The sequence below is a fragment of the Erpetoichthys calabaricus genome, chromosome 9 (assembly GCF_900747795.2).
Source record: "Erpetoichthys calabaricus chromosome 9, fErpCal1.3, whole genome shotgun sequence".
In the NCBI taxonomy this organism is placed as follows: domain Eukaryota; kingdom Metazoa; phylum Chordata; class Cladistia; order Polypteriformes; family Polypteridae; genus Erpetoichthys; species Erpetoichthys calabaricus.
In genome coordinates this window covers 164,004,133-164,028,662 of record NC_041402.2, presented here as the reverse complement: position 1 = coordinate 164,028,662, position 24,530 = coordinate 164,004,133, and the positions used below count along the sequence as shown (strand labels likewise).

At 38.9% G+C, this 24,530-nt stretch overlaps 1 protein-coding gene across 2 annotated transcripts in view; it reads left to right on the top strand.

The window, feature by feature from the left end:
* Window positions 1–24,530, top strand: part of fam118b (family with sequence similarity 118 member B) — a 35,660-nt gene that overhangs the window by 2,652 nt on the left and 8,478 nt on the right. Inside the window, exons 1-3 of one of the 2 annotated variants that reach the window (XM_028810359.2) lie at window positions 8,444–10,016; window positions 11,680–11,763; window positions 23,042–23,294. In XM_028810359.2, the coding sequence (XP_028666192.1) occupies window positions 8,503–10,016; window positions 11,680–11,763; window positions 23,042–23,294 (1,851 nt within the window). In that variant the 5' untranslated portion in view covers window positions 8,444–8,502. Of the gene's footprint in view, window positions 1–8,443; window positions 10,017–11,679; window positions 11,764–23,041; window positions 23,295–24,530 lie in introns of those variants that run through there. The other variant, XM_028810360.2, reaches the window with a different exon arrangement.

Sequence of the window (24,530 nt, the reverse complement as noted above, 5' to 3'; positions counted from 1 at the left end):
ACACACACACAAGTTACAGCTGCTGTTAGATTGAGCTACTCTGGCAGGAATTTTCAAACATCACAGAAACAAAGGCAGCATTTTAAGGTTATTGGATTAATGTTGTAGTTTGCCGATTTTTATATGATATAGAACCTAGATTTAAATCTCCCAAGTATTAAAATATGTGGTAAAGCAAATGCTGCCCTATATATCTGTTGTTCTCTTTTTCTGCCACTATTTTACACTTGCTAATATGCCATAATATTTACTAATACACTTGTTACTTTGCAGTGCTGAACATTTTAAATCTATTCACATTTATTGCAGTGTTATAAATGTAAGAAAAAGAAAATGTAGTATTTATTGATTGCAATTTTTAAAGTAGAAATTAAAATTCTTGTTTGAATTTGGCAGCTGTTTAAAACTTTATAGACTAACCATGATCCTTTGGACTAACCATGATCCTTTGTCTATAGAAGCTAAGAAAATGACTCTCCTAAACAAGGCAAACACAATCGGATCTTCTCACTTATGCTATGCTGCTATGATCAGTAGTTGGTCACAGAGGATCAGAGACGGCTATTTCTTCAATGTATAGGCTCATAATTTTCATGAGTTATTTATTATGGATATTGTTAACTTTAAATAATTGATTATTATGAAACATTTAGATAGTCGTATAAGTTGAAAGCAAAGTACTAAATCAATTAAGTTGATCATTGACATAGTTATCCCTATATCTCTTCATAGGGGGTGGGGGTGTCAGTTGGTAACGTGTCCAGCTAGCATGGCACCAGCTCTGTATGCCAGTCATTTTACCATTCATGTATTTGGCATTTAGGTGGAAAACTAATACAGGTGTGTGGATAATGCACAAACACCACACAGATGGGGCTAAGAGTGGAACATGGTCCTCAGGAGCTATATGGAGAGAGAGCTTTGCTAATATGCTATGTGCCATGTTGTATGTACAAGTATATAATAAACATCCATCCATCCATCCATTTTCCAACCCGCTGAATCCGAACACAGGGTCACGGGGGTCTGCTGGAGCCAATCCCAGCCAACACAGGGCACAAGGCAGGAACCAATCCCGGGCAGGGTGCCAACCCACCGCAGGACACACACAAACACACCCACACACCAAGCACACACTAGGGCCAATTTAGAATCGCCAATCCACCTAACCTGCACGTCTTTGGACTGTGGGAGGAAACCGGAGCGCCCGGAGGAAACCCACGCAGACACGGGGAGAATATGCAAACTCCACGCAGGGAGGACCCGGGAATCGAACCCAGGTCCCCAGATCTCCCAACTGCGAGGCAGCAGCGCTACCCACTGCGCCACCGTGCCGCCATATAATAAACATGTTTTGTTTAAATAATAATTTGGTTCTTGAAGAACTTGAATGAGAAGAGAAAAACAAATTCTACTCCCAGATTCTAGTTACCGTATTTTAGGTAAGCCTATCATACAGCTTCATTGCTGGCATTCTACAGTGAAACCTTCTGAAAGTCAAACAATGATTTTTGTCCTGGGAGAATATGATGATAGTTTGTTACATGGTCACTTGTTGGTCACAACATATCTAGCCCATGGACCCATCCTAACATCAGACGAGTCAATCTGGTTTATGCATGTGTACCAGAGTGTCACTGTACTGTATATAGGCAATTTCAGTTAAGATGCTTTTTTGAAGGTGCTTGCTAATTGGTGAGCAAAAAAACATAACTAGAAGTACAATACAATACAATTTATTTTTGTGTAGCCCAAAATCACACAAGAAGTGGCGCAATGGGCTTTAACAGGCCCTGGCTCTCTAAGAAGACAAGGGAAAAACTCCCAAAAAACCTAGTAGGGAAAAATGGAAGAAACCTTGGGAAAGGCAGTTCAAAGAGAGAGACCCCTTTCCAGGTAGGTTGAGCGTGCAGTGGGTGTCAAAAGAAGGGGGTCAATACAATACAATACACCGAACGGAACAGAAATACAAATTATTGCAAGTTTTATTTAAAAATGTTGTGATTATTACAAAGCTTTGCTTTGTTTTTCCTAGTTATTTCACTTTATTTGGTAGAATATGATTAATTATTTTATTACAAAGCAAATTCATGGATGTAAAATAGCACTAGGACAGAATAACTGAAATGGTTATTGGTATGACCGTCAACTTTTTAATCGATGTGGGCGCTGCATGACTAAAAATGTTGTATGTTTACAGCAGTGGTTCCGTTGGTAGGTATTGGTTTAAATCATCCAGCAGGAAAGGAGTTGATTAAAAAAAGGAGGAGGACTCGCTCTCTATGTTAATACACGGTGGTGTCACTCTGGACATGTTAACGTCAAAATCTCCACTTGCTGCAGGGATATCGAACTGTTGGCCGTAAGTTTGCGTCCCTATTACTTGCCCAGAGAGTTTGGACATGTCATTGTTGTTATTGTATACATTCCTCCTCGGGCAGACGTGGAGTCAGCGAGTGACATCATCCATTCCGCTGTTGCTAAGTTACAAACGCAGCACCCTGAGGCGCTTGTGCTAATCGCTGGAGACTTTAACCATGTGACGCTGGACAAAACATTGCCTGCATTCTCCCAGTATGTGGACTGTAACACCCGGGGAAATAAGACTATTGATTTACTGTATGCAAACGTTAAAGACGCATACAGCGCCACCCCGCTGCCTGCGCTTGGGAAAGGAGATCATAACCTGGTTCAGCTTCAGCCTCACTACAAACCAAAAGTTAGAGTCCTACCTGTAACCACACGATCATTCAGGAAGTGGACCCCGGAGGCTGAGAATACTCTGAGAGAACTTTTTGGAACTACAGACTGGGATATCCTGCAGGGATCTCATAATGAGAACATTGAGGAAGTTGTTGACTGCACTACTGACTACATCAACTTCTGTATGGACATTGTAGTTCCAGTAAGAACAGTACGCTGCTATGCTAACAACGAGCCATGGATTACAAGTGACATCAAGGGCCTTTTGAATCAGAAGAAAAGGGCTTTTAAAGACGGTGATCAGCATGAGCTCAAGCGCGTGCAGAAGGAACTCCGAGTCCAACTCAGGGCGGCGAAGGAGCAGTACAGGAGAAAGCTGGAGCAGAAATTGCAGAATAACAGCATGAAGGAAGTGTGGGATGGGATGAAGATCATCACTGGCTGCAGCTCGAAGCGGGGTACCACCATTGAGAGAGACGTGAAGAGAGCAAACCAAATGAACAACTTTTTTTAACAGGTTTGACCACCCTAACCCACTCTCACTCTCACCTCGGAGTACTGCACCCTCCACACATCCTTCTGCTGATACCAGCATAGGAAAAACATCCCCACCCATAATAACAACAGCGCAAGTGAGCAGAGAGCTGAGGAGACTTCGTGCCAGCAAAGCAGCGGGTCCAGATGGAGTATCGCCACGACTGCTGAAGGTCTGTGCATCGGAGCTGGGGGGTCCTCTACAGCGCATCTTCAACCTGAGCCTGGAACAGGGGAGAGTCCCGAGGCTTTGGAAAACATCTTGTATCACCCCAGTCCCAAAGGTATCACGTCCTAGTGAGCTGAATGACTTTCGGCCTGTTGCTCTGACATCACATGTGATGAAGACCATGGAGAGGCTGCTGCTTCACCACCTTAGGCCACAGGTTCAACACGCCCTTGACCCTCTGCAGTTTGCATATCAGGAGAAGGTGGGAGCGGAAGATGCCATCATCTATATGCTACACCGATCCCTCTCTCACTTGGACAGAGGCAGTGGTGCTGTAAGAATTATGTTTCTAGACTTCTCTAGCGCCTTCAACACAATCCAACCTCTGCTCCTTAGGGACAAGCTGACAGAGATGGGATTAGATTCATACCTAGTGGCATGGATCGTGGACTATCTTAAAGACAGACCTCAGTATGTGAGTCTTGGGAACTGCACGTCTGACATTGTGGTCAGCAACACAGGAGCGCCACAAGGGACTGTACTTTCTCCGGTCCTGTTCAGCCTATATACATCGGACTTCCAATACAACTCGGAGTCCTGCCATGTGCAAAAGTTCGCTGATGACACTGCTATCGTGGGCTGTATCAGGAATGGGCTGGAGGAGGAGTATAGGGACCTAATCAATGACTTTGTTAAATGGTCCGACTCAAACCACCTACACCTGAACACCAGCAAAACCAAGGAGCTGGTGGTGGATTTTAGGAGGCCCAGACCCCTCATAGACCCAGTGATCATCAAAGGTGACTGTGTGCAGATGGTGCAGACCTATAAATATCTGGGAGTGCAGCTGGATGATAAATTAGACTGGACTGCCAATACTGATGCGCTGTGCAAGAAAGGACAAAGCCGGTTATACTTCCTTAGAAGGCTGGCTTCCTTCAACATCTGCAATAAGATGCTGCAGATGTTCTATCAAACAGTTGTGGCGAGCGCCCTCTTCTACGCAGTGGTGTGCTGGGGAGGCAGCATTAAGAGGAAAGACGCCTCACGCCTGGACAAACTGGTGAGGAAGGCAGGCTCTATTGTTGGCATGGAGCTGGACAATTTAACATCTGTGGCAGAGCGAAGGGCGCTCAGCAGGCTCCTATCAATTATGGAGAATCCACTGCATCCACTAAATAATGTCATCTCCAGACAGAAGAGCAGCTTCAGCGACAGACTGCTGTCACTGTCCTGCTCCACAGACAGATTGAGGAGATCGTTCCTCCCCCAAACTATGCGACTCTTTAATTCCACCAGGGGGGGTAAACGTTAATATTTAACATTATACATAGTTATTGTCTGTTTTTCACCTGCATTATTATCATTCTTTAATTTAATATTATTTATTGTATCAGTATGCTGCTGCTGAAGAATGTGAATTTCCCATTGGGATTAATAAAGTTATCTATCTATCTATCTATCTATCTATCTATCTATCTATCTATCTATCTATCTATCTATCTATCTATCTATCTATCTATCTATCTATCTATCTATCTATCTATCTATCTATCTATCTATCTATCACTGATTTGGACCTCTCATTGGGTAGAAGTCTGTAAAATTCAGTCAGGCCATATTTTGATAGTTTCATTAACTTTTTTTCTTTTTAGCACAGAATTATAAATGGAAATTTGTGTAGTAGTTTTCGTATGCTTTTCATTCTAAGTCAAATTTTTGTTCTAACAAATTTTCTCATTCCCAAACATCTTTTACCATGCCATGCTTAAGTGCATTTAATCAGTGCTTCTAACTCAAATTGTGCCTGCTTGATTGCTTGGAATTTAAAAATTGAATGTTTCAGTAATTAGTTTAAAGTGGAGATGATTATAAATTTGGTGCAAATAACAGTGAATTAGATTCAGTTGAAATTGCTTAAATAACTTCTAGAAAACCTGGTATCATCTAGTGACTTGTGTTTTATAATTGTGCACTTGGGTACTGTCAGGGTGATCTTCCAATGGAAAACAGGAATTTCAGTGAAAAGAGACTCTAAGTGACTTTTACCCTGAGCAATTTTTTGAACTATAAACAATGTTCTCATTAAATTTTGAAGGGGGTGGGGAAGCAAGGGTATGGGAGAGTAGTGTTCTCTTTATAGAGCCATTTTTCATTAGCAATGTTTGTCTTTACATTTGTCCTGCATTTGTCTATCCTACTGTCTGTCTGACTGATTTGCTTGTGGGTGTAAGCCCATGTGGTAGCCATGTATGGCCTTTTTTGGTGAACCTGAGTGGGCTGCAAGTGGCCTCCATTTACAAGGTGCTGTCAGACAAAAGCACCTTGTGCCAGAGTGAGTTCCAGTATTTCTTTTTAAGGGATAATTCTGTGAGATTTTTATGCAGGCTGTCAGGTTAAGTTAACGTCATACCCAGGACGGAGCAATTACAGCCTTGCTCAAGGGTGCTACAGAATGGAGTCGCTTCTGGTATTTATAGGATTCGAAGTGCTATATCCCAACCTCTCTGTCTGTCTATCAGGTTAGCCTTTTCCCCCAGAATAATTTATTAACAGTAACTCTACCAGAAGCTTGTGGGTCACGACAACAAAGTTGTCATGGTTCTGGGTATTTTTCATGTTAAAAATCAGAATCAAAATGTGATGTTTAGTTACTGAGGGGTCATAGTCGTAAGCTTTATAGAATCTGGACCATTGCTTTACTCTTGCTTGAGTTTATGTGAACTTGGGTGTTTTCATTTTTTTTAATTATGTATGGATCCTTATGTATGGGTAGATATAAGTCTCCTAGAACATGTGACTTTATTGCAGTGATTTGTGCAGTTACAACAGAGACCCCTTTTTCACAGTTGTAATTAACATGCTTCAAATCCCATGCCCAGTCATTATCTGTGTAGAGTTTATCCACTGTCCATATCTGTCTTCCTCCCATATCGCCAAAATGAATACACATTACTTTAATTGATGACTCTAAACTGGCCCCGCTTGAGTGAGTCTGTGTACATGAGTTGGCCTTGCATTATACTCATTCATAATATAGTCTTAATATTGCTGAGATTCCTTTTCAGGGTTGTATAGATGCAGATTGTATGTCAGGGTATAGATGACCACATGAAAAATGGAATGGTTGTGCTACAGGTTATGATTATATCTTTCCTTATTTGTGCTGCTCCTTGGCAGATTGTTGCATTTATGTGTGTGTATTCATTTAGCCTGTTTTTACCAAGAACTGCTTTATAAATTAGAAGGTTGTCATGTTAACATTATGAATAATTGTTTTGGAGATGGAACTATCAAATTCGCTTTAACCATTTAATACAATGTTAGAAAACAATAGTAATGTTGTGTTGAAATGTGAATATACAGTATATAATATGGGTTTTCTTAATTGGCCCTAAGACTGTTCCATTCCATCTGAACTAGTGCGGTGCTGAGGTGTCACCCGTTGCAAGGCAGCACTTGGGTCCTAATCTGGGATCCTGAGTTGGTTTGTCATGTGGTGGGTGCAGCAATGCGCGTGCTCCTAACCTAAGCTATGAATGAACCCACAGAATACATGCAAGAAAATTTTTCATAATTTCCTCATGCACGTACTGAATATAGCAATACTTGATATAATCCAAGTCTACTTGGAATTGGAAGCACTTTATTTTTAATTTAATAATCCTGATTTATTATGCATGGCATAGTGGTGAGTGCTTTGAACTTCAAGCCCTGAGGCTGTGGGTCCAGTTTGCGCTACTGACACTGTGACTATAAGCAAGTCACTTCACCTGCCTGTGCTCCAATTGGAAAAACAAAAAAAAATGCAACCATTGTAAATCTCAAAGGTTTTATGTTGCCTTGGATAAAGGTGTCAGCCAAATAATAAGTAATAATAATTCTGTGATTTTTTTTTTTTTGGTAGAAGCTACAGTGTAGCATGTGAATGTTCAAATTTATTTACAAAGTGTGATGATAATATCAATTGACAATTAATTAATTAATTAAGGAAACAAACTAACCATTGTGGAGACTTCAGAACCAAGTGGGGTGAGGAGTGGTGGGCAGCAAGAAATATTTCTGACAAAATTAAAGATTACATTTGTGTGAGGTAAAACAACAGAAACTGAAGTTGTATAGAGTCTGCCTACTAGACAGTTGACAGAAAGCATTTCCATATAATTATTATTAACACTGCTATAAATACAACAAATAAGGGATGATATTCTTTGGGTCAATACCCTGTACAATTCAGATGTCAAGCAGTACAATTACCTGAGATTAACAAATTATAACCTTTGTTAAATCCTAGGTAGTATGTGGTTAGAATTAGGGGAAATAGGTTAGCATATACAGCGCACAACGTAGAAATGTTGCCTCCATGGTATTTATTCAGTAACGCTAACAAGATGCATAAACTGTTCATCAAGGACCCATATAAACCGTATATTGTATTAGGGATGAAAAGGGTAATAAACATTTTAAAACGTCTCTCTTACCAGTTTTTGAAAATGCGAAACTTGGATACGGCCACGTAACTAAATGTTGTATACATATATATAATTTTTTTTACGAGTCCATGCAGCTCCCACAGTATACCATTTTGCAGCAGGCTTTTCAAAGATGTATTGTAATCAGTATTTTTCTTGAAGGTTCACCGCGTCACACTTCGCTCCCGAAGCTGTTGATATCACATGATTTTACTTGAAAACGGGGGCGATAGTCGAAAATATATAAAATCTGTAAACTCCCAGGTTGCTGTTTTTATTGGCGATAATCACCCTGGCTGTAAGATCGCAACGTCATTTGAAACGGTAGCAGTGTTGTCTGGAACTGGAGTGGGACATAGCTTTTTTGTGAGAAATAATACTTTTCCACAGAACTATATTATTTGATCATTGAAAAAATATAATAATAAGTTGATCACAAAATGCAACTGCCTGACAATGCTGTTTACAACACCCAAGCCACATTTTTTTGTGGATCTCTATTGGGCAGCCTGTCGTTTTTTTCCTGTCAGGTGACCGGTAGTAGTCGTCAAAATACGGACTCTTGCCTCCGTTGCCTATCCATTCATTTTCTGCGTCGGTTTACAGTTCTGGTCTTTACTAGAAATGAGCGAAAAGCGCAAAAACTACTCTCGATCGATTGGCTTCAAGGCACAGGTCATACGTGATATAATAGAAAAGAAAGTGTCTGCTAAAGCCGTTGTCGATAAATTTGGAGTGCCCCGAAGCACGGTGACTACGTGGCTCAACCAGAAGGAGAAGATCCTCGGCGCAGTATCATCTGCAAACTTCAGTTTGGGGAGAAAACGAATGCGATTTTCCGTCCAGTACAGGGTAGAGGAGTGCCTGCTGCAATGGTGGCACAATATGCGAATTAAAAACGTCCCAGTGAGTGGAGCGGTTTTGCTGGCCAAGGCCAAACAGTTTGCCCGTCACTTAGGGATCGAGAACTTTAAGTGTAACGATGCGTGGATTGATCGCTTTAAATCCCGGTACGAAATTTCGTCTAGACCACCCGGCTTTGGGGGAAATGCTGCACTCGATGATGAAATCAGACAGTGGAAAGCCAGCACACTAGTCAGTATCCAGCAGGAGTACCCTCCAGCTGACATTTATAGTGCCGATGAGACCGGCCTGTTGTGGAAGATGCTTCCCGGGAAGATGCTGCATTTTCTTGGTGACCCGGTAGCAGACGTAAAACGCGACAAGGACGGACTCACCATCCTTGTCGCGGCGAACATGGATGGATCAGATAAAAGGAAGCTTTTAGTTATTGGTGGATCGCCGCAACCGCGATGTATGCGAGGGGATGAGTCGCTTCCTGTGAAATACACAGAAAACAAAAATGCAAGGATGGTCAGTTCCATCTTCCGCGAGTACGTACGCGACTTGGACCGCGACATGACGTGCCAAGGACGTAAAGTGCTCCTGATCGTTAACAGTTGCTCTGTACACCCGGCGAAGATTCTGGGACTGCAGTCAGTTCGCCTGCAGATGTTGCCTCCCAACACGACGTCCCGCATGCAGCCAATGGATGGTGTCATCAAAGATTTCACGATGCATTACCGCTATCTACTGGAGAGCCGACTTCTGAGCGCTGCAGACTACCACCCGGAGTTCAGTCTCGATTTGCCTGTAGTTCTGAACCTTTTACATGAAGCGTGGAGCCTCGTGCCGCCCAACAAGATCGCAAGCTGCTTTAAGCACTGTGGCTTTATCAAGGGCGAAGAAGGCTCTACACAAAGCGAGACGACTGAGGCAACTGCGCCACTAAGCGCGCAGGTAATTTGGCCACATTCCCAAGATGACTTAGCTGTGGACAGCTTTCTAAGTATGTCAGATGAGACCAGCGACAGTGACCTCGTCATGTCCGTGCTGATCAAACGAGATGACGAAGATGATGATGAGACTACAGGAGAAGAGGGGGACAGAGATCAGAAAGACTCGAGTCCAGAGCTTCCCGACGTCGCCCCCGTGACCCCGTCCCAGGCTGTTGTCGCACTCGACACACTTCAAAAATTTCTGGTTCAAGAGGGGGTGCAAGAGGTCCCCAGAACTTTAGGCTTCTTATCAGCCGAAATGAATAAGCAAGCGATACAATTTGGATTCAGTAAGGAAATGTAAGCCTCTTTGGTTATTTAAGGTTATTGGCTTAGTTGAGATTTTAATAAGTTGTTAGGCAGTAACTACTAGCAACACTTTCACATTTATAGAAATCCGTAAAAACACAGGTGCTTAATATTTCTACGGAGTACATGGCTCATTTTTTTCCCCATTTAACTCAAGTTTTCTCTTGTAAAATGCCATTTAATAGCATTTAAATTGAAATCGCCATTAGGTAAAAAGTTTACCCATCTTTATCCCATTTGTAGTTTCTGCCTTTTCCCTCATATATTTTGAGTTTCGCTTTGTGTTGTATCCTTTTGGCACATTAACACAAAACACCCAAATATGCAAACCAAAGTGCAATTCAAGCAACGAAAAATAAGACCTTTCTTTATATGGTAAATTTTAAAGTACGTACTGTAATCGGAAGAGTCTTGGTCAGTGAATGTGAAGTTGTAAGTGAATAGCAGACTATATAGACAGAAAGAAGAGGAGAAAACAGTACAATCAAAGCCAGTATAGTAAACGCAGAAGAATCAATTAGAAACAAAATACATGTTAAAATGCATATTGTGAATTTTAAGGCATTCAATTAAATGTAAACAGGAATGAAGAATTATGGTCTGAGATACCGGGAATCCAGTAACTGCAGTAGTGGCCAGGTGTTTCTGTTCTTATGATATTCCTGCAGTAAGAATGAAGGTCTTTTTATTCTTTGAAAACATTCTTTGAAATTGAGCAAGAATTCCATTTAATAAAAATATAAAAACTGAAGAACAATGTTCTTCATATTAAAATATATGGTTAGCATTGAGAAATATAAGGGGAAATTAAGATATTGGAATTGTATCTTGCTAATAAATTAGGATTTTGGGGGGGGGGGTGGAATCATGGTTATTTTTGCTTTTATGTAATCGGTTTAAACTTTCTCATTCATTGTAAAAGATAACTGTTTTCTGGCTTTGGTTTGTGCCATAAGTTAGTGCTGTTGCCATATGAATTCAGTATCTTGGGTTAAAATCCTTCGCATTGTCTCCCTCTGTGTAGAGCCTGCACATTCTGTTTGTGAACATTTCTTTCAGAGTACACCTGCTTTCCAATTCAGGACGAACTGTACATTTTCTGTAATGATTTTCTAGTTAATTTGTATCTAATTTTTGAGCCACATATATTGATGTGTTATACATTTTACTGAATTTGAATGGTGAATTTACAGAACTTTGCTTCAACTCTGAGTAGTAACTAGCAGGGTTTTGACATGGCTTTTTCTAGTTAAGCCCATGTATTATACAGCTGCACTTTTACTAACCATATTATCTTTATTTGTAACATGTTTGCTAGAACAAAGTAAGTAGTTTTTGCTGTTGTTGGTTTTTAAAAGAAACCTCGCATGTCCTGAGAAAAAATAATTTCACTTTTAAAATGATCTATTGTCATTTTAAATCTTTTTCATAGAATGTGGGTTAAGTGGTCTATATCTTTGGTAGTAGGTGTTTAAATCCAAGAGCTTTCCATTGAACATTATTTCTATATGTGGAGTTTTCATTAATCTTTTTATCCTTTCATAACTTCTACCGGCCTTTTCCTTTTAAATTGCCTTTGAATGCAATGAAGTTAAGACACAACAGGCATAAAGTATTAATTTTAGCCTTCCTTTTATCCCATTGCTACTTTCAGAAGCTGGATGGCCTCGGCACTGAATGTAAAGAGTGAGAAGCGACTTTCTTCTGAAGATCTAGATACACCTGCTAAGAAGCCCAGGTATATTAACAGTTCTGTGCAGTGTTTTGGAGTGAACATTACATAATTGGTGCCAGTGTTTTGTTTTTTTTTAATTGTCTGAAAGGTATAACCTTGAGAAAATGATACTGTAAATTAAATGGGATTTTAAAAATGCATGCAGGTTTCTGAGCTTGTATGACTAAAGAGCCTTTAGAGTAGGGAAGTCTGCATGGTTTTAATTTTCTGTCTGTATATAATATAGAGTTCTCCCACATGATTCCTTTTAAAAACTAGGTGGCTCTGCCTCCTGCTTGCTTCGCTCGCACACCCCCGGGTTTGGTTTACTGGATATACAATTTAAAGAGATTGTTATTTTCATGGGAATTATGACATATGCATTATTTTCACTTTTACTTTAAAACGTTTGTAAAAACAGTACTTGTCCTTTATTTCCGGCCCCGGGCGTGGTTGAATCTTTCTTGCAGGACGTATAACGCTGCATGTGTTGTGAAGGGGGGGCGGCTGAACGCATGCTAAGTAGATGCAGTCGGATCATCTGCTGTCTTTCTGCTACTGGTGCTGGTGAGCTGCGTGTTCTTTTTGTCGCGCTGCACATTGATTATTTAAAAGCCTGTACAGCAGCTGGCCTTTTGCCACTTTGTGTCTCTGCCGCTCATGTTGTAAAGGGGGTGCTGAACGCACGCTAAGGAGAAGCAGTCAGATCATCGCTGGCTTCCTGCTGCTTGCGAGCTGCGTGTTCTGCTTGTCGTTGTTTTAAGAGCTGGGAGCACATGATGTCTGTCTGCCAAAAGCATTCCAACAACTGCTTGGTTAGATGTCCGTGAACTTGTTTTAAATGTTGTCTCACTGCCTTGCCTTGCGGGACGTCAGATTGTCTTTCGAGAAGATCACGTCTCGTCTCCCTTCCAGGATTTTTTTTTATAATAGAGAGATGAAATATTTCAGGTTATTGTTTTGTAGTTATTTAATGCACATGTAGAGATTGAGGGATAGTCATTGGTGGTTTGTCACAGTGATATGAATATTCACTTGCTATGCATGTTTGTATCATTCCTATATTAATTTTAAAAAGGTGATCAAAAAGGAGATTGAAGTAGAATGCAGCATTACAAGTAGGAAAAAGGCAGGTTATAGACCTGAGTTTAAAGGTTAATAAAACAGGTAACTGTACAGTTGTTGAAGGATGGGGGTAGATGGAAGAACTGATATTAATGGTGATTCTTTTTTGCAAGAAGTCATTAGTAGGGTGGCGGTGGAGTAGGGGGGCCATTTTAAATGTTGGCAGTACAATGTACCTTAACTCCTCTCCCCTTGAAACTATTTGTGTGCTTTTTTCTTAAACTATATATAGTCCCCTAAAGGATATAGCTTTACACAAGTACTCTAAGACCCAGAGGAAGCTATATGTTATGGTTGTCCTTCTCCAGCTCCTTCTAATGCCACCAGTTAACACCGCATTAGGATCCATTTGATTCTTGAATGCAGTCTTTAAGCATGTAGTGAACCTTACTTCTGCAAACATTTAAATTGCATAGCTCACAATATACAGCTGTAGCGTGGAGCTTATTCTGCTCCTATAACCTAGATATTCTTTAGAATGAAGTATTCTTTAGTAAAATACCTGCATATGTTGGTCTACCTCATGAAGGAGGTGCCCATTAACTTTAATGGACATAGCACAAGGAGCCTAATTTTCAGATGCAAGAAGTGACAATATAATCAAATTAGCTGATAACCTTTTAATTGATAACATGATGCTTGGTTATTCAAAGGGCTGCAAGGAATTTAGAAAAAAGCATATTACGTATACCAGTCTAGGAGAATGTACATTGGATGCGCTTTATTTTCACAATTATGTAATTGCCCCAGTAGTTTTGCTTTCTTGCATATAGTTCAACCATTTGAACTATTAGTCGGATTGGGCTCATTAATGGTGATTACATAATAGAAAAGATCTTTGTACATTTTTTTTTATTTTGAGAATTAGTAGATAATGATAGGTAATTTTTTAATGTTCTCAAATAAATTAGAAATGAATTTATAATTAGAAAGTACTGTAGCTTGTTAACCTTTTTCACTTAAAACAATAGATAGATAGATACAATAGCCATCATTTATAATTTGAAGTCTTTACCTGATTGTCGTTGCAGTAAACTATAGCAGATGAATTTAGAAACCCTATCAGATAGGCATTTTGCCACTATAGCATTTTACATACAGCTATTTAAACTATTTTTTCATAAACACTACTTCTGAATTACACTAGCTGATTTCTTACGATCCAAATACACTCTGTGACTATTGGGTATAGCCAAAATATTTGACTGCTTGGTCAATGACCTCATCAATTTAAATAAATTTTTAATCATGCTCATTATCTATGTGGCTTTCACTACGGGCATGGTTGTGTGCATCACATGCAGTGGCATTACTTATGAAACATATCAACTCTGCTGAGTTTATTCTGCTCAACAGTATAATGACTGTATTGAATGGTCGCGACCATCAACTTGCGTAGTTAACAATTGTCTTGTCAGCAATAGACCTTTAATAAAACTAGTACGTACATTCTAAAACTGCTTATACAGAGTAATATGCAAACACAAGCATGGTCTCAAAAGACGCATGTTGGAATGTACTACTTGCTTTACTTACTATCTTTGATATGGGATGTTCTTCTCTCTTGTCAGTGGAAAACAAGAAACCGTTTGGAGTGGGATGAGGAGTTCAGTCTTGATTTGCCCTCATTGAAAACGGAAATTAATCAAATTGAATACAGCACAATCAAATAAGATTTGTGTAGCAAATGCAACCACATACTTCAAAATCATCAATAAAAGAACTCTGTATTTGCAAAACAATCTAAATGTTATAATTAAATACTGTATTATAAAGCAGCAAGTAGAATAGGAAAGTTTAGTTACAGGCCCAACATATTTATATTAGAATTATGTTAATGAGTTCTTGCAATTTTGTGAGCAGATCTTCATAAAAGTATTTCAGATTATGTTTTCCTATTTGAAATATAATATATCACTTTCCCACTGAATTATAAAAAGTGGATTTGGATCTTTCAGTTGAGCAAAATAAGCTAGTAGTGTGGTATAGGATATTGCAACCAATTTCTCTTTAATGCACTTTGAATCCATCTAGTAGACTGCAGATACTGCTGTTAATGCATCAGGAGTGATTTATTAAATACAGTGCTGTCCAAGAAAAAAGTAAAAAAAAAAAAAAAAAACAACTTTGCTCAAAATGATTTAAGTGTAGGGCATTCCCAAAACACATGGCTTAGGGATGCCGGGTTTTTTTTTTTTTTTTTTTGGTACATTTTTAGACAGTTTTAAAGGAGATGTGATTTAATGAAATGTTTTTAGTTGAATTATAGTGTTCTTGGTACATAATAAACTAGAATGAATTCTATGAATAGATTTAGTTTGATTCTTTTTCAGAAGTTTTAATCGAGAAATCTCTTTCCGCTTTTTTCCGGATTATTAGAGTAAATTCCTTGAAATATTTTTATGTACTATATAGACATCTGAATCTTCATCCAGACTAATCAATATTTCTTGATGAATAAATATGAGCGAAAGGTGTGGGAAGTTGGGCGGGTTACTTTTAAGAAAACTTCGAATTTTAGCATGAAAAAAAAGTATATGGCTGGAAGACTAAATTTATTTTGAAAAATGTTATTTTTCAAAAGATGAAAGTACATTATTAATCTAGAGATTTCTAGCAATACTCAGTGTTTTCCATAGGTTGCATACTGCTGTGAGTATCTAGTCAGACAACAGTTCAGGGGTTGGGGTACCTCTAGGTGACCTATATTTTCTTTTCATCGCAGAATTCAACAAGCAAAAGGTTATAAAAAAGCTGTTTCCGTAGTTTATCCTTGGTTAAATGTTGCCTTTCTTTAGCTAGAGATTAAGAGTCGGCATACACTCTCTGTGAATAGCCTGTGTATATATAGCACTTCTGGGATAATTCTGGAAGCCTTACCCCAGAAGTGTGGTTAGTGTCTTCTAGGCTTTGCACCTTGGAGGTAAGGATGGAAAAGAGGCAGTTAGTGACAGTGCAAACTCTCATATTGGTGTGGAAGTGTTTATCTTGCAGGAGCCCTGAAGTTTTCCTTTAAGTGCTCGTTAGTAGTCCAGTTTCTTAAAGAATTGTTTTATTTTTGAGTCTAGCCACCAAGGATACAAAGTTGCTTAACCTGGTGCTGGTCAAAAGCAGGGACAGAGAGGGTTAGAGTAAAGAAGAGCATTCAGCTGTAAAACTTTAGCAAAAACCTTAATGATTCAGAACGACATTCCTTTTGAAAATATTATATTATTAACTAGTAATAATGGGTTAAGACTCCAGCTGTAAACAGAAACTTAACAGGGCATAATGATATTTCCTGAATTAAAGGAGCGTAGTTGGAGATGGCCATAACCATCGTATTTAAAGGATATGTTCGAAGTTAATAAACCATTATCAATTTAAAAAAAAAAAGTAATCAATTTTAGAGTAACAGTGTACTGATGAGGAGGAGAAATATAGTATTCTGTTGAATTTTGATAGAAATCTCCTTGGATGAGAGAGATTGTGATCCATAATAAACTAATTGTCTTTGCAGTTTCAGATGTCATGGTCACAGTTGCTGAAACCCTGTCTAAATCTGGATGTAATATGCAATTAAAGTCTCCAAATATTACAGTTTTATGAGTGTTCATATTGGTATCTAATGAGAGTACATTTTGTACAGATTCTGTTGATTTGTAAATCCATCCATCCATCCATTTTCCAACCCGCTGAATCTGAACACAGGGTCACGGGGGTCTGCTGGAGCCAATCCCAGCCAACACAGGGCACAAGGCAGGAACCAATCCCAGGCAGGGTGCCAACCCACCGCAGGACACACACAAACACACCCACACACCAAGCACACACTAGGGCCAATTTAGAATCGCCAATCCACCTAACTTGCATGTCGTTGGACTGTGGGAGGAAACCGGAGCGCCCGGAGGAAACCCACGCAGACACGGGGAGAACATGCAAACTCCACGCAGGGAGGACCCGGAAAGCAAACCCGGGTCTCCTAACTGTGAGGCACCGTGCCACCCTAGGATTGGTTTGTGGATTGAAATTGCCACATTTGTAGTTTTCTTATGATAGGTGGAGTGAAAAATTTAAATGTCTCTCATTTCTAAAGAAACTGGTCCTTATGGATTTTTTTTCCCACTCTCTTATCTCCTAACATCATGATTGACGCCTTAAACATTCTGATTTAAGTAACGATTTGTGAGGATTTACTGCTTCTTCTTTCTGGGAAGAAGTTTTTGATATTGACCAACACCAGTGAGAAACTTAATTCTTCTTTACCATTAATTTCATATCTTTTATTGTAAGGTCTTGCCATTATTTAGTTGTTCAATAAGTTACCTAACAAGACAGTGGGTAGAAATGAATTAAGAATAATAACATGGTGTCACTGACTTCTCTTCCCACACCTCCCCCTTCCATGTCGTAGACGTCAGAGTCCCGTTATTCTGACCTTCTATGATGCAGGTCATGCCCAAAATGGACAGAGTCTGAGTTTGCATGCACTCTGACTTCTCTGCATTTGGCAGCATTCATCCACCAGTCAGTTCTGGCTAGTCGTTTCTTCTGGTGATGAGCCCCTGTAGCATGATGCTTGCTATAAGCAACATGCTTTAGCCTAGAGATAGTATTAGGCAATTGATGAGCAACTCCTGGTCTTCACGAGACCTAGTGCTTGTAGTTCAGAATCATGTTTATTGGCCAAGTATGTACACATACAAGGAATTTGACTCTGGTTTTGGTGGCTCTCCAGGTAGATGTTATAATTGACATAAACAAAACTGTTACTCACGCACTTGAGATACAAATATATATATGTAATATGTGCATACAAAGTGCAACTCAGTATAACAAAATGCTGAAATAAACACTGAAAAACAAGTATTAACAATATGTAAACAGTATTGCAAGACCCTGAGGGCTAGGGGTGCCTAGCCAAATTAAGCTGAATTAACCGTTTGTGAGCTTGATGGCCTGTGGAGAGAAAAGTTGTTATCTGCTTGTTTTGGTATATATTAATCTATAATGCCTGGCTGATGACAGAAGTTCAAAAAGGTTGTGATCTACTATTTGTTGAAGGCTCATTTTGACATGTTTAGTCACAGATCTGAACCACACTGTTATGGATAAGCTGAGAACAGCCCCAATGGCTGTTGTGTAGAACTGAATCAGTAGCTCCTTTGGAAGATTGAACTACCTCAGCTGTCACAGAAAGTACATTTGCTGTTGTGCCTTTGTTATGATGGACCCTACATTGGTCTGCCATTTGAAATCCTAGGAGATTATGGATCCCAGAAACATGAAGGTTTCCACCACTGTCACAGCAGTATTAAGTATGATGACTGGGGATAAAATTGTGGAACCTCTCCACAGTGTTGAGAGTGTTTAGATCCAGATTGTTCCGACTACACCTAAGGGTGAGCTGCTCAACCTCCCGTCTGTATGCAGACTCGTCAACGTTCCTGATGAGCCCAGTGGTGGTTGTGTTATCTGTATATTCAATAAGTTTGATGGAGGGTTCCTTAAAGGTGCAGTCATTAGTGTAGAAGGAGAAGAGTAGTGGGGAGAGCACACATCACTGGGGGGTGCCAGTTTTGATCATGCAATAGCTAAATGTGAGTTTCCCCAATCTAACATGCTGTTTCCTATTGGTCAGGAAATTGGTATTCCATTGACAAGTGGAGGCAAGGACGGAATGATGGGAAAGCTTCAAGTGGAGGAATTCTAGGATTATTGTATTGAATGCAGAGACGAAGTTCACAAACAGAATCCTTGTATATGTTTCCTGGGTTATCAAAATGTTGCAGGATGTAGTGCAGACCTATGTTGAATGCATCTTCTACTGATCAGTTGTCTCAATAAGCAAACTGCACGGTGGTCAACAAGAGAGTTGTGATGTCCATCAGGTGAGCTAACACCAGTCTTTCAAAGGTTTTCATGACCACAGATGTCAGAGCAACAGACCTATAGTCATTCAGTCCTGTTATACTGGATTTTTTTGGGGGAGCTGGTATGATTATGGCTTATTTGAAGCGTAAGGGAACTTCACACAGTACTAATGATTTATTGAAAAACCAAGTAAAATTGGCACAGATTTTTAAGCAGGTGGGAAAAATCCCATCTATACCTGTTGCTTTCGAAGAGCTGACACACATCCTTGACTAATGTATTATAGAATGAGTGGGCAAATGTAATGGGGAGAGAGTTGTATACATCAGTACACTTGAGAAGGCTAGAGATGATGTTGATTGTATTCTGGGGCTTTTCAAATCTGCAGTAAAATGCTCCTAATGATCAGACAATTGGTAATTTGTAGTCCTTTACACACTAATGCAGGGTCATTGGCTGATTTTTCAGTTTTTCAGCGTAACTCTCTTTAGCCCATCTGATTTATTTTTATATTTTTTTTTTATGTCTAAGCAGTGTTTAATCCCTTCTGTAGGCAGCTTCATTGGCTTGATGAAGCTGCTTGAGTTCTGCAGTGAAACGATTTGCTGCTGTTAAATTTTAAATAGGTCTTGGTGGAGAGACGCATCTTCACAAAAGTTAACATTAGATGTTACTGTGTATGCCAGTTCATGTAAGGCGTCCAACCTGTCCATACCATCAAACAGGCTTGCAGCTTCAATTTTGTCTCAATAGTCCACCTTTTCACTGTATTAATCACAGGTTTAGCAGATTTTGACTTACTCCTGTAGGTTAGGAGCAAATGAATCAAACCGTTGTCAGAGAAACCCAAATTTGCATGGAGGGCAACACAATGGGCATGCTTTAATACTGTGTAGGAATGATCCAGTGTGTTTCTATCTCTGGTAGGACACTTTGTGCTGTATACATTTGGGAAGTTTGTTGCTGAGATTTGCCTTATTAAAATCCCATAGAATAATCAGAAAGGATAATTTTGCTCCATGCTCATTATCAGATCACATAGTTTTTTGAAGCACCACAGGATTAAGGTGGAATGTAGGAGCTAACCAGAATGAATGAGGAAAACTTCCCCTATGAATCAAAAGGCCCACAGTTAACAAAATGCATTTACTGTAAGTCAGGACAGCACATTTTACGTAACACCGTGACATCAGTATACCAACCTTAAATGATATAAAAGCAGATTCTGTCTCCCTTTCTTTTCCCTGATGTCTCTAATGCGTGGTCCACTCTGCATTACACCGGCCTTGCTTTGAACTTTACAGAGTCTGCAATGAATTCATGAAGCCAAGTTTCCATGAAACGCAGAACAGAAGAATGTGAAAAGTCCTTGTGAGTTCAGTTGAGGAGTTTTATTGCCTAGAGAGCGGAGATTCACCAGATGTAAACTTGGGAGCGCTGTTTGAAAACCCCGCTGCCTCAGCCTAATGCGTGCATGAGCACGCTTTCCCCTTTTGCGATAGTTTTTTCGGTGTCTGCCAGCTAAAATATCCATAAGTTCTTTTATTGTGAAAAATCTGGTGTCCTACTGCACAAAGTGAATTGCTGCACATTCGGCAATTCTTCATGAGTGCACTTGATTACAGTTGAATATCAAATGACGGGGAAAAATAAACCGAAACAGACAGAATACTGCAGAACACTGAACCGAAGCTGCTATTAGGGAATTTCCGCCTAAATGTTCAATTTTTGTCTCATCAGACCAGTCTTTTAAATGCCGTTCGACAAGAGTGGCTTCTCTCTAGCCACTTTAATTATAAATGTCTGATTGATGGAGTGTAGCTGAGATGGTTGTCCTTTTCAACAGTTTTATCCATCTCAGCAGAGGATTTTTTAACCACTTTTAGAGTCACCTATCTGACCAAAGGCTGTGTTTGTGTTGCCCAGTTACTTAGTTTGAGTGAATGACCAATTCTAGGAAGAGTCCTGGTGGTTCCAAATGTCTTCCATTTCACAATTATTGAGATCCCCTGTGCTCTTGGGACCATTCAAAGTTTTATAAGTGTTATATACCCGAAATGTTGTATACCTTTGCCCTGATCTGTGCCTCACCATAATTTGCTCATGTAGGTCTACAGAAAGTTGTGTAGATGGCTTGGTTTTTGTTCAGAAATGCAGTGTGAAGTGTGGTGCCTTATATACACATTTGTTTCTTTCAAAATGATGTCCAGTCAGTCCAGTTTACCACAGGTAGACTCCAAGCAAGTTCTAGACACATCTCAAGGATAATTTAAACAAACAGGATGCACCTAACCACTATTTGGAGTTTCACAGTAAAGGGTCTAAATTTGAGATTTCAGGTTTTGATTTTTAATAATTTAATAAAGTAAACCTTTCTGAATATGTTTTCACTTTGTCATTATGGGTTGTTGAGTATATTAATGGTCAAAAATGGCAACCTTTATCCATTTAAAATTTAAATCTATGACACAGTGTGCAGAAAGTGAAGGGGTCTAAAAACTTTCTGAATCCACTCTTTGTGATGTGTGGGTGTGTATGTGTTACTAATGTATTTTCTTAATTTCTACTAATCTATACCATCACACTTTAGAGTGCACACTAACAAGTATATAGTACTAACAATAAATTCTCTATATTCTGCATATACTAGGGTATTATTGTTGTTATTTTTATTATATGAATCGCAAAAAATAATGGCAAAACCATTAATCATAGTACATGTTACAATAAAATAAAGTTAAACCACTCTGTCACATTGCTGACATTCTTCTTTGCATTCCCCCAGCAGTCCAGTCTTGACTTTAAAAACAACCCCTTTCAAATCTTGTTCCAGGCCTTACATGACCTTTTAATGTTTTAAAGACTGTGGGAATCTTTTTCTTTTTTCCTCTTCCAGTTTCATGTGGAGAGGTGTGTCTTTGTGTATGAATATGTATGCATTATAATAAAATATATTAAATATACTTGTGAATAATATAGAAGGGACAATTAACTGTCACTTTAAGTTCAGCTGGAAATAAAATGCTATACCTGGTTATCAGTGGTGTTTGATGCTAAAAAGTGCTGCCTGTTATGAGGTGGTTATAGCTGAGAAATCTAGAAATATATGAATTTCAGTGTTTCAAAACATAATAATCTTCTCCATCTTCTACCAAAGCAGTTAAGGCTTCATTGTCTGCTTTAATGTCCTCTGTCCAAGATTTTCTGTTTTTTTAAATCAGCTGGTCTGGTTATATTGACATATGGGTCAGTATCTAATAAAAACCACTGGAGTATGGGAATTGAAGCTGGATCCTTTTCTTGTAGTACAATGACATCTGATTTTAAATTCAGTTGAGCCAGTAGCTTTTTGTAACAACTGTTCAGGCTTGTCAGAATCGACATAGGCCAGCATCTCTATGCCACATTATCAGTACTTTGCTGCATGCTCTGAAGTACAGTATATGGGCTGCTTTAAGGATAAATGGGTAATTAATGTGCTATTTTTAGGTGTACCTATTCATTCACAGTAAATGTGCCTTGTTTAATGTTTTGTAGAGTGGGCTTCAATTTGGGATTCCAGTGGATGAACAGCAAGTTTATTACAGCAGTGCAATCATTGGCTGTTAGTTTTTAATATTTCAGGTTTCAAACATATAGTAATTCTTTCTTTTCAAATACACTGCTATAAAAGTGTGCTGCAAATGCTTTTTGCACTTTCTCATAATGATTGTGTGTGTGTGTGTGTGTGTGTGCGCGCACACTGAACAAACAATTCAAGAAAAGGTTTTTGGGGAGAGACGCTAATAACTAATGAGCTTTTGTATTTTTATTTCACAGTTGAAAGGTCAGTTAGAAGCCCTTGGGGTTGTTTTTTTTTTTTTTTTTTTAAACAAATACAAAAAAATGTATCAGACTTCTTGTTTAGCATAGAAGAAAATGCTACATCTAAACTTTTAATTTTTGAATTCGGAATTGCACATGTTAGTATTGCTGAAAGGAATGGGGTTTGAATTGGTTTTAATTGTTAAAACTGTTATTAAAGGTCTTGCTAATTAAAAAAAAGTTATAGGCAGACAAATTCTTTTCCACATTAAAGATTAGTAAACTTTAGGTTTTAATCAGTGTTTAAAATAAAACTTTTTGGCATGATTTCTGGAAAACACTTTACTCTTTCCAAATTTTTTAAACATCTATAAATATTTTCATTTCAATGCCTTGGTTCTGCTTTCATCCATATTGTGAATTTAAAAAAATCTGTCTGGGAAAGAAAATGTATAGTTTTGGATAGTCCATATCATGCTTGCCTTTACAATAACTATGTTGTCTTTCCTCTGACCTGAAGAAAGTTACTTCCCAGCCTGAAGACCAAGCGTGCCCCTGAGCTGGTCCTAGTGATTGGGACAGGAGTCAGTTCTGCAGTTGCTCCCCAAGTACCAGCTCTTCGTTCCTGGAAAGGACTCATCCAGGCACTTTTGGATGCTGCTAATGACTTTGATCTTCTTGAGGAAGAGGAAAGTCAGCGCTTCCAGCAAAGCTTGCAGGAGGATAAGAACTTGGTACATGTGGCTCATGACCTCATCCAGAAGCTATCACCAGTAAGCAGCAAACACCAAAACAATATTTGCCTGTCTTTGCCACATTTTTTATTCAATTTCGTTTGTCAAATTTTATAATACTTAACTAAACTTTCTGATTGCTCTTCAGTAAGAAGTCCTGTCTTGCTGAAGCATGGTGTAATTGTGGGTGCAGAAAAATGTCTCTTCTCTGCTGAAACCTTTGCTTGTGCAGTAAGAGTAATGCCAAAATTTTTGTAGTGTGATATGTAAGTAATGTGCTAACATGCACAAACTAATACATGATGACTTATTTCCTGTAAGTGAAACATCTGTATCACTCAAAGTATAATTTAAACTCTTGGGTTTCAACACATTTATAAAGGTTTAGTATTGTCAGTTTTAGTCTGTCATAGAATTCATAGTAGCATAGTTAGATTGAACAGCATCTAGAGTATGCTCTTACACTAAGGCATCCGTCACAATTTTTAAATGTGTGGCCTGTAATACTTGTGGGTTAACAGTGATTTTATTAAAATGGCTATCATCGATGAGGTTGTAGCCCAGTGTAGGGTTGATGTATAACTTACATCTGTTGCTCCAGAGATGGCCACAGGTTTCTGACAAACTATATTGAATGAACAGTTTCAGAGATTTTGTCCATCTGCTTTTGATAGTCTGGTAGATTACCCAAAGCAGTGTGATGAAATACAAATAAGAAGCAGAAAGTAGTTATTCACCTTAATAAAAGGATAAGTATGTCTATGTCCGTTCATTTGCTACTGTATGTCTGTGTTATTACAAAAGTTGGTGCATCACAAACATTTTTAGAAATAAAATGCATTTTATTTTTTAATTCCAATAGATGGCGCATCACAAACATTACCACTGCTGTTATGAGTCCCATGCCAAATGGCAGATAACAAAGACACACATATGCATTGCATGGTGCACTCAAGTCAGTGTTGATTACTTAGATTTCAACCTGTCTTAGATGGATAGCCTTTAATTTCAGCCTGTCTTTGAAAGGTAGCACAGCTAGCTGGTATATAAAGCTTTATGTGTAATCTAACCGGAAGTGGAGAACAAGAGAGGGTTTGATATACAGAAAGAAGAATTTTGCTTAGTGTTTATGGAAATATTGCTTGCCACTTAGGGCAAGTTCTTTAAAACTCACTTTATAACCCCTCCACAGATTTTAAACTAACAAACTATAAATTTGGTGTATCGCTTTTTTGTTTAAGACCTCTACTTTGTGCACGGCAAAGCTTTTTTTTT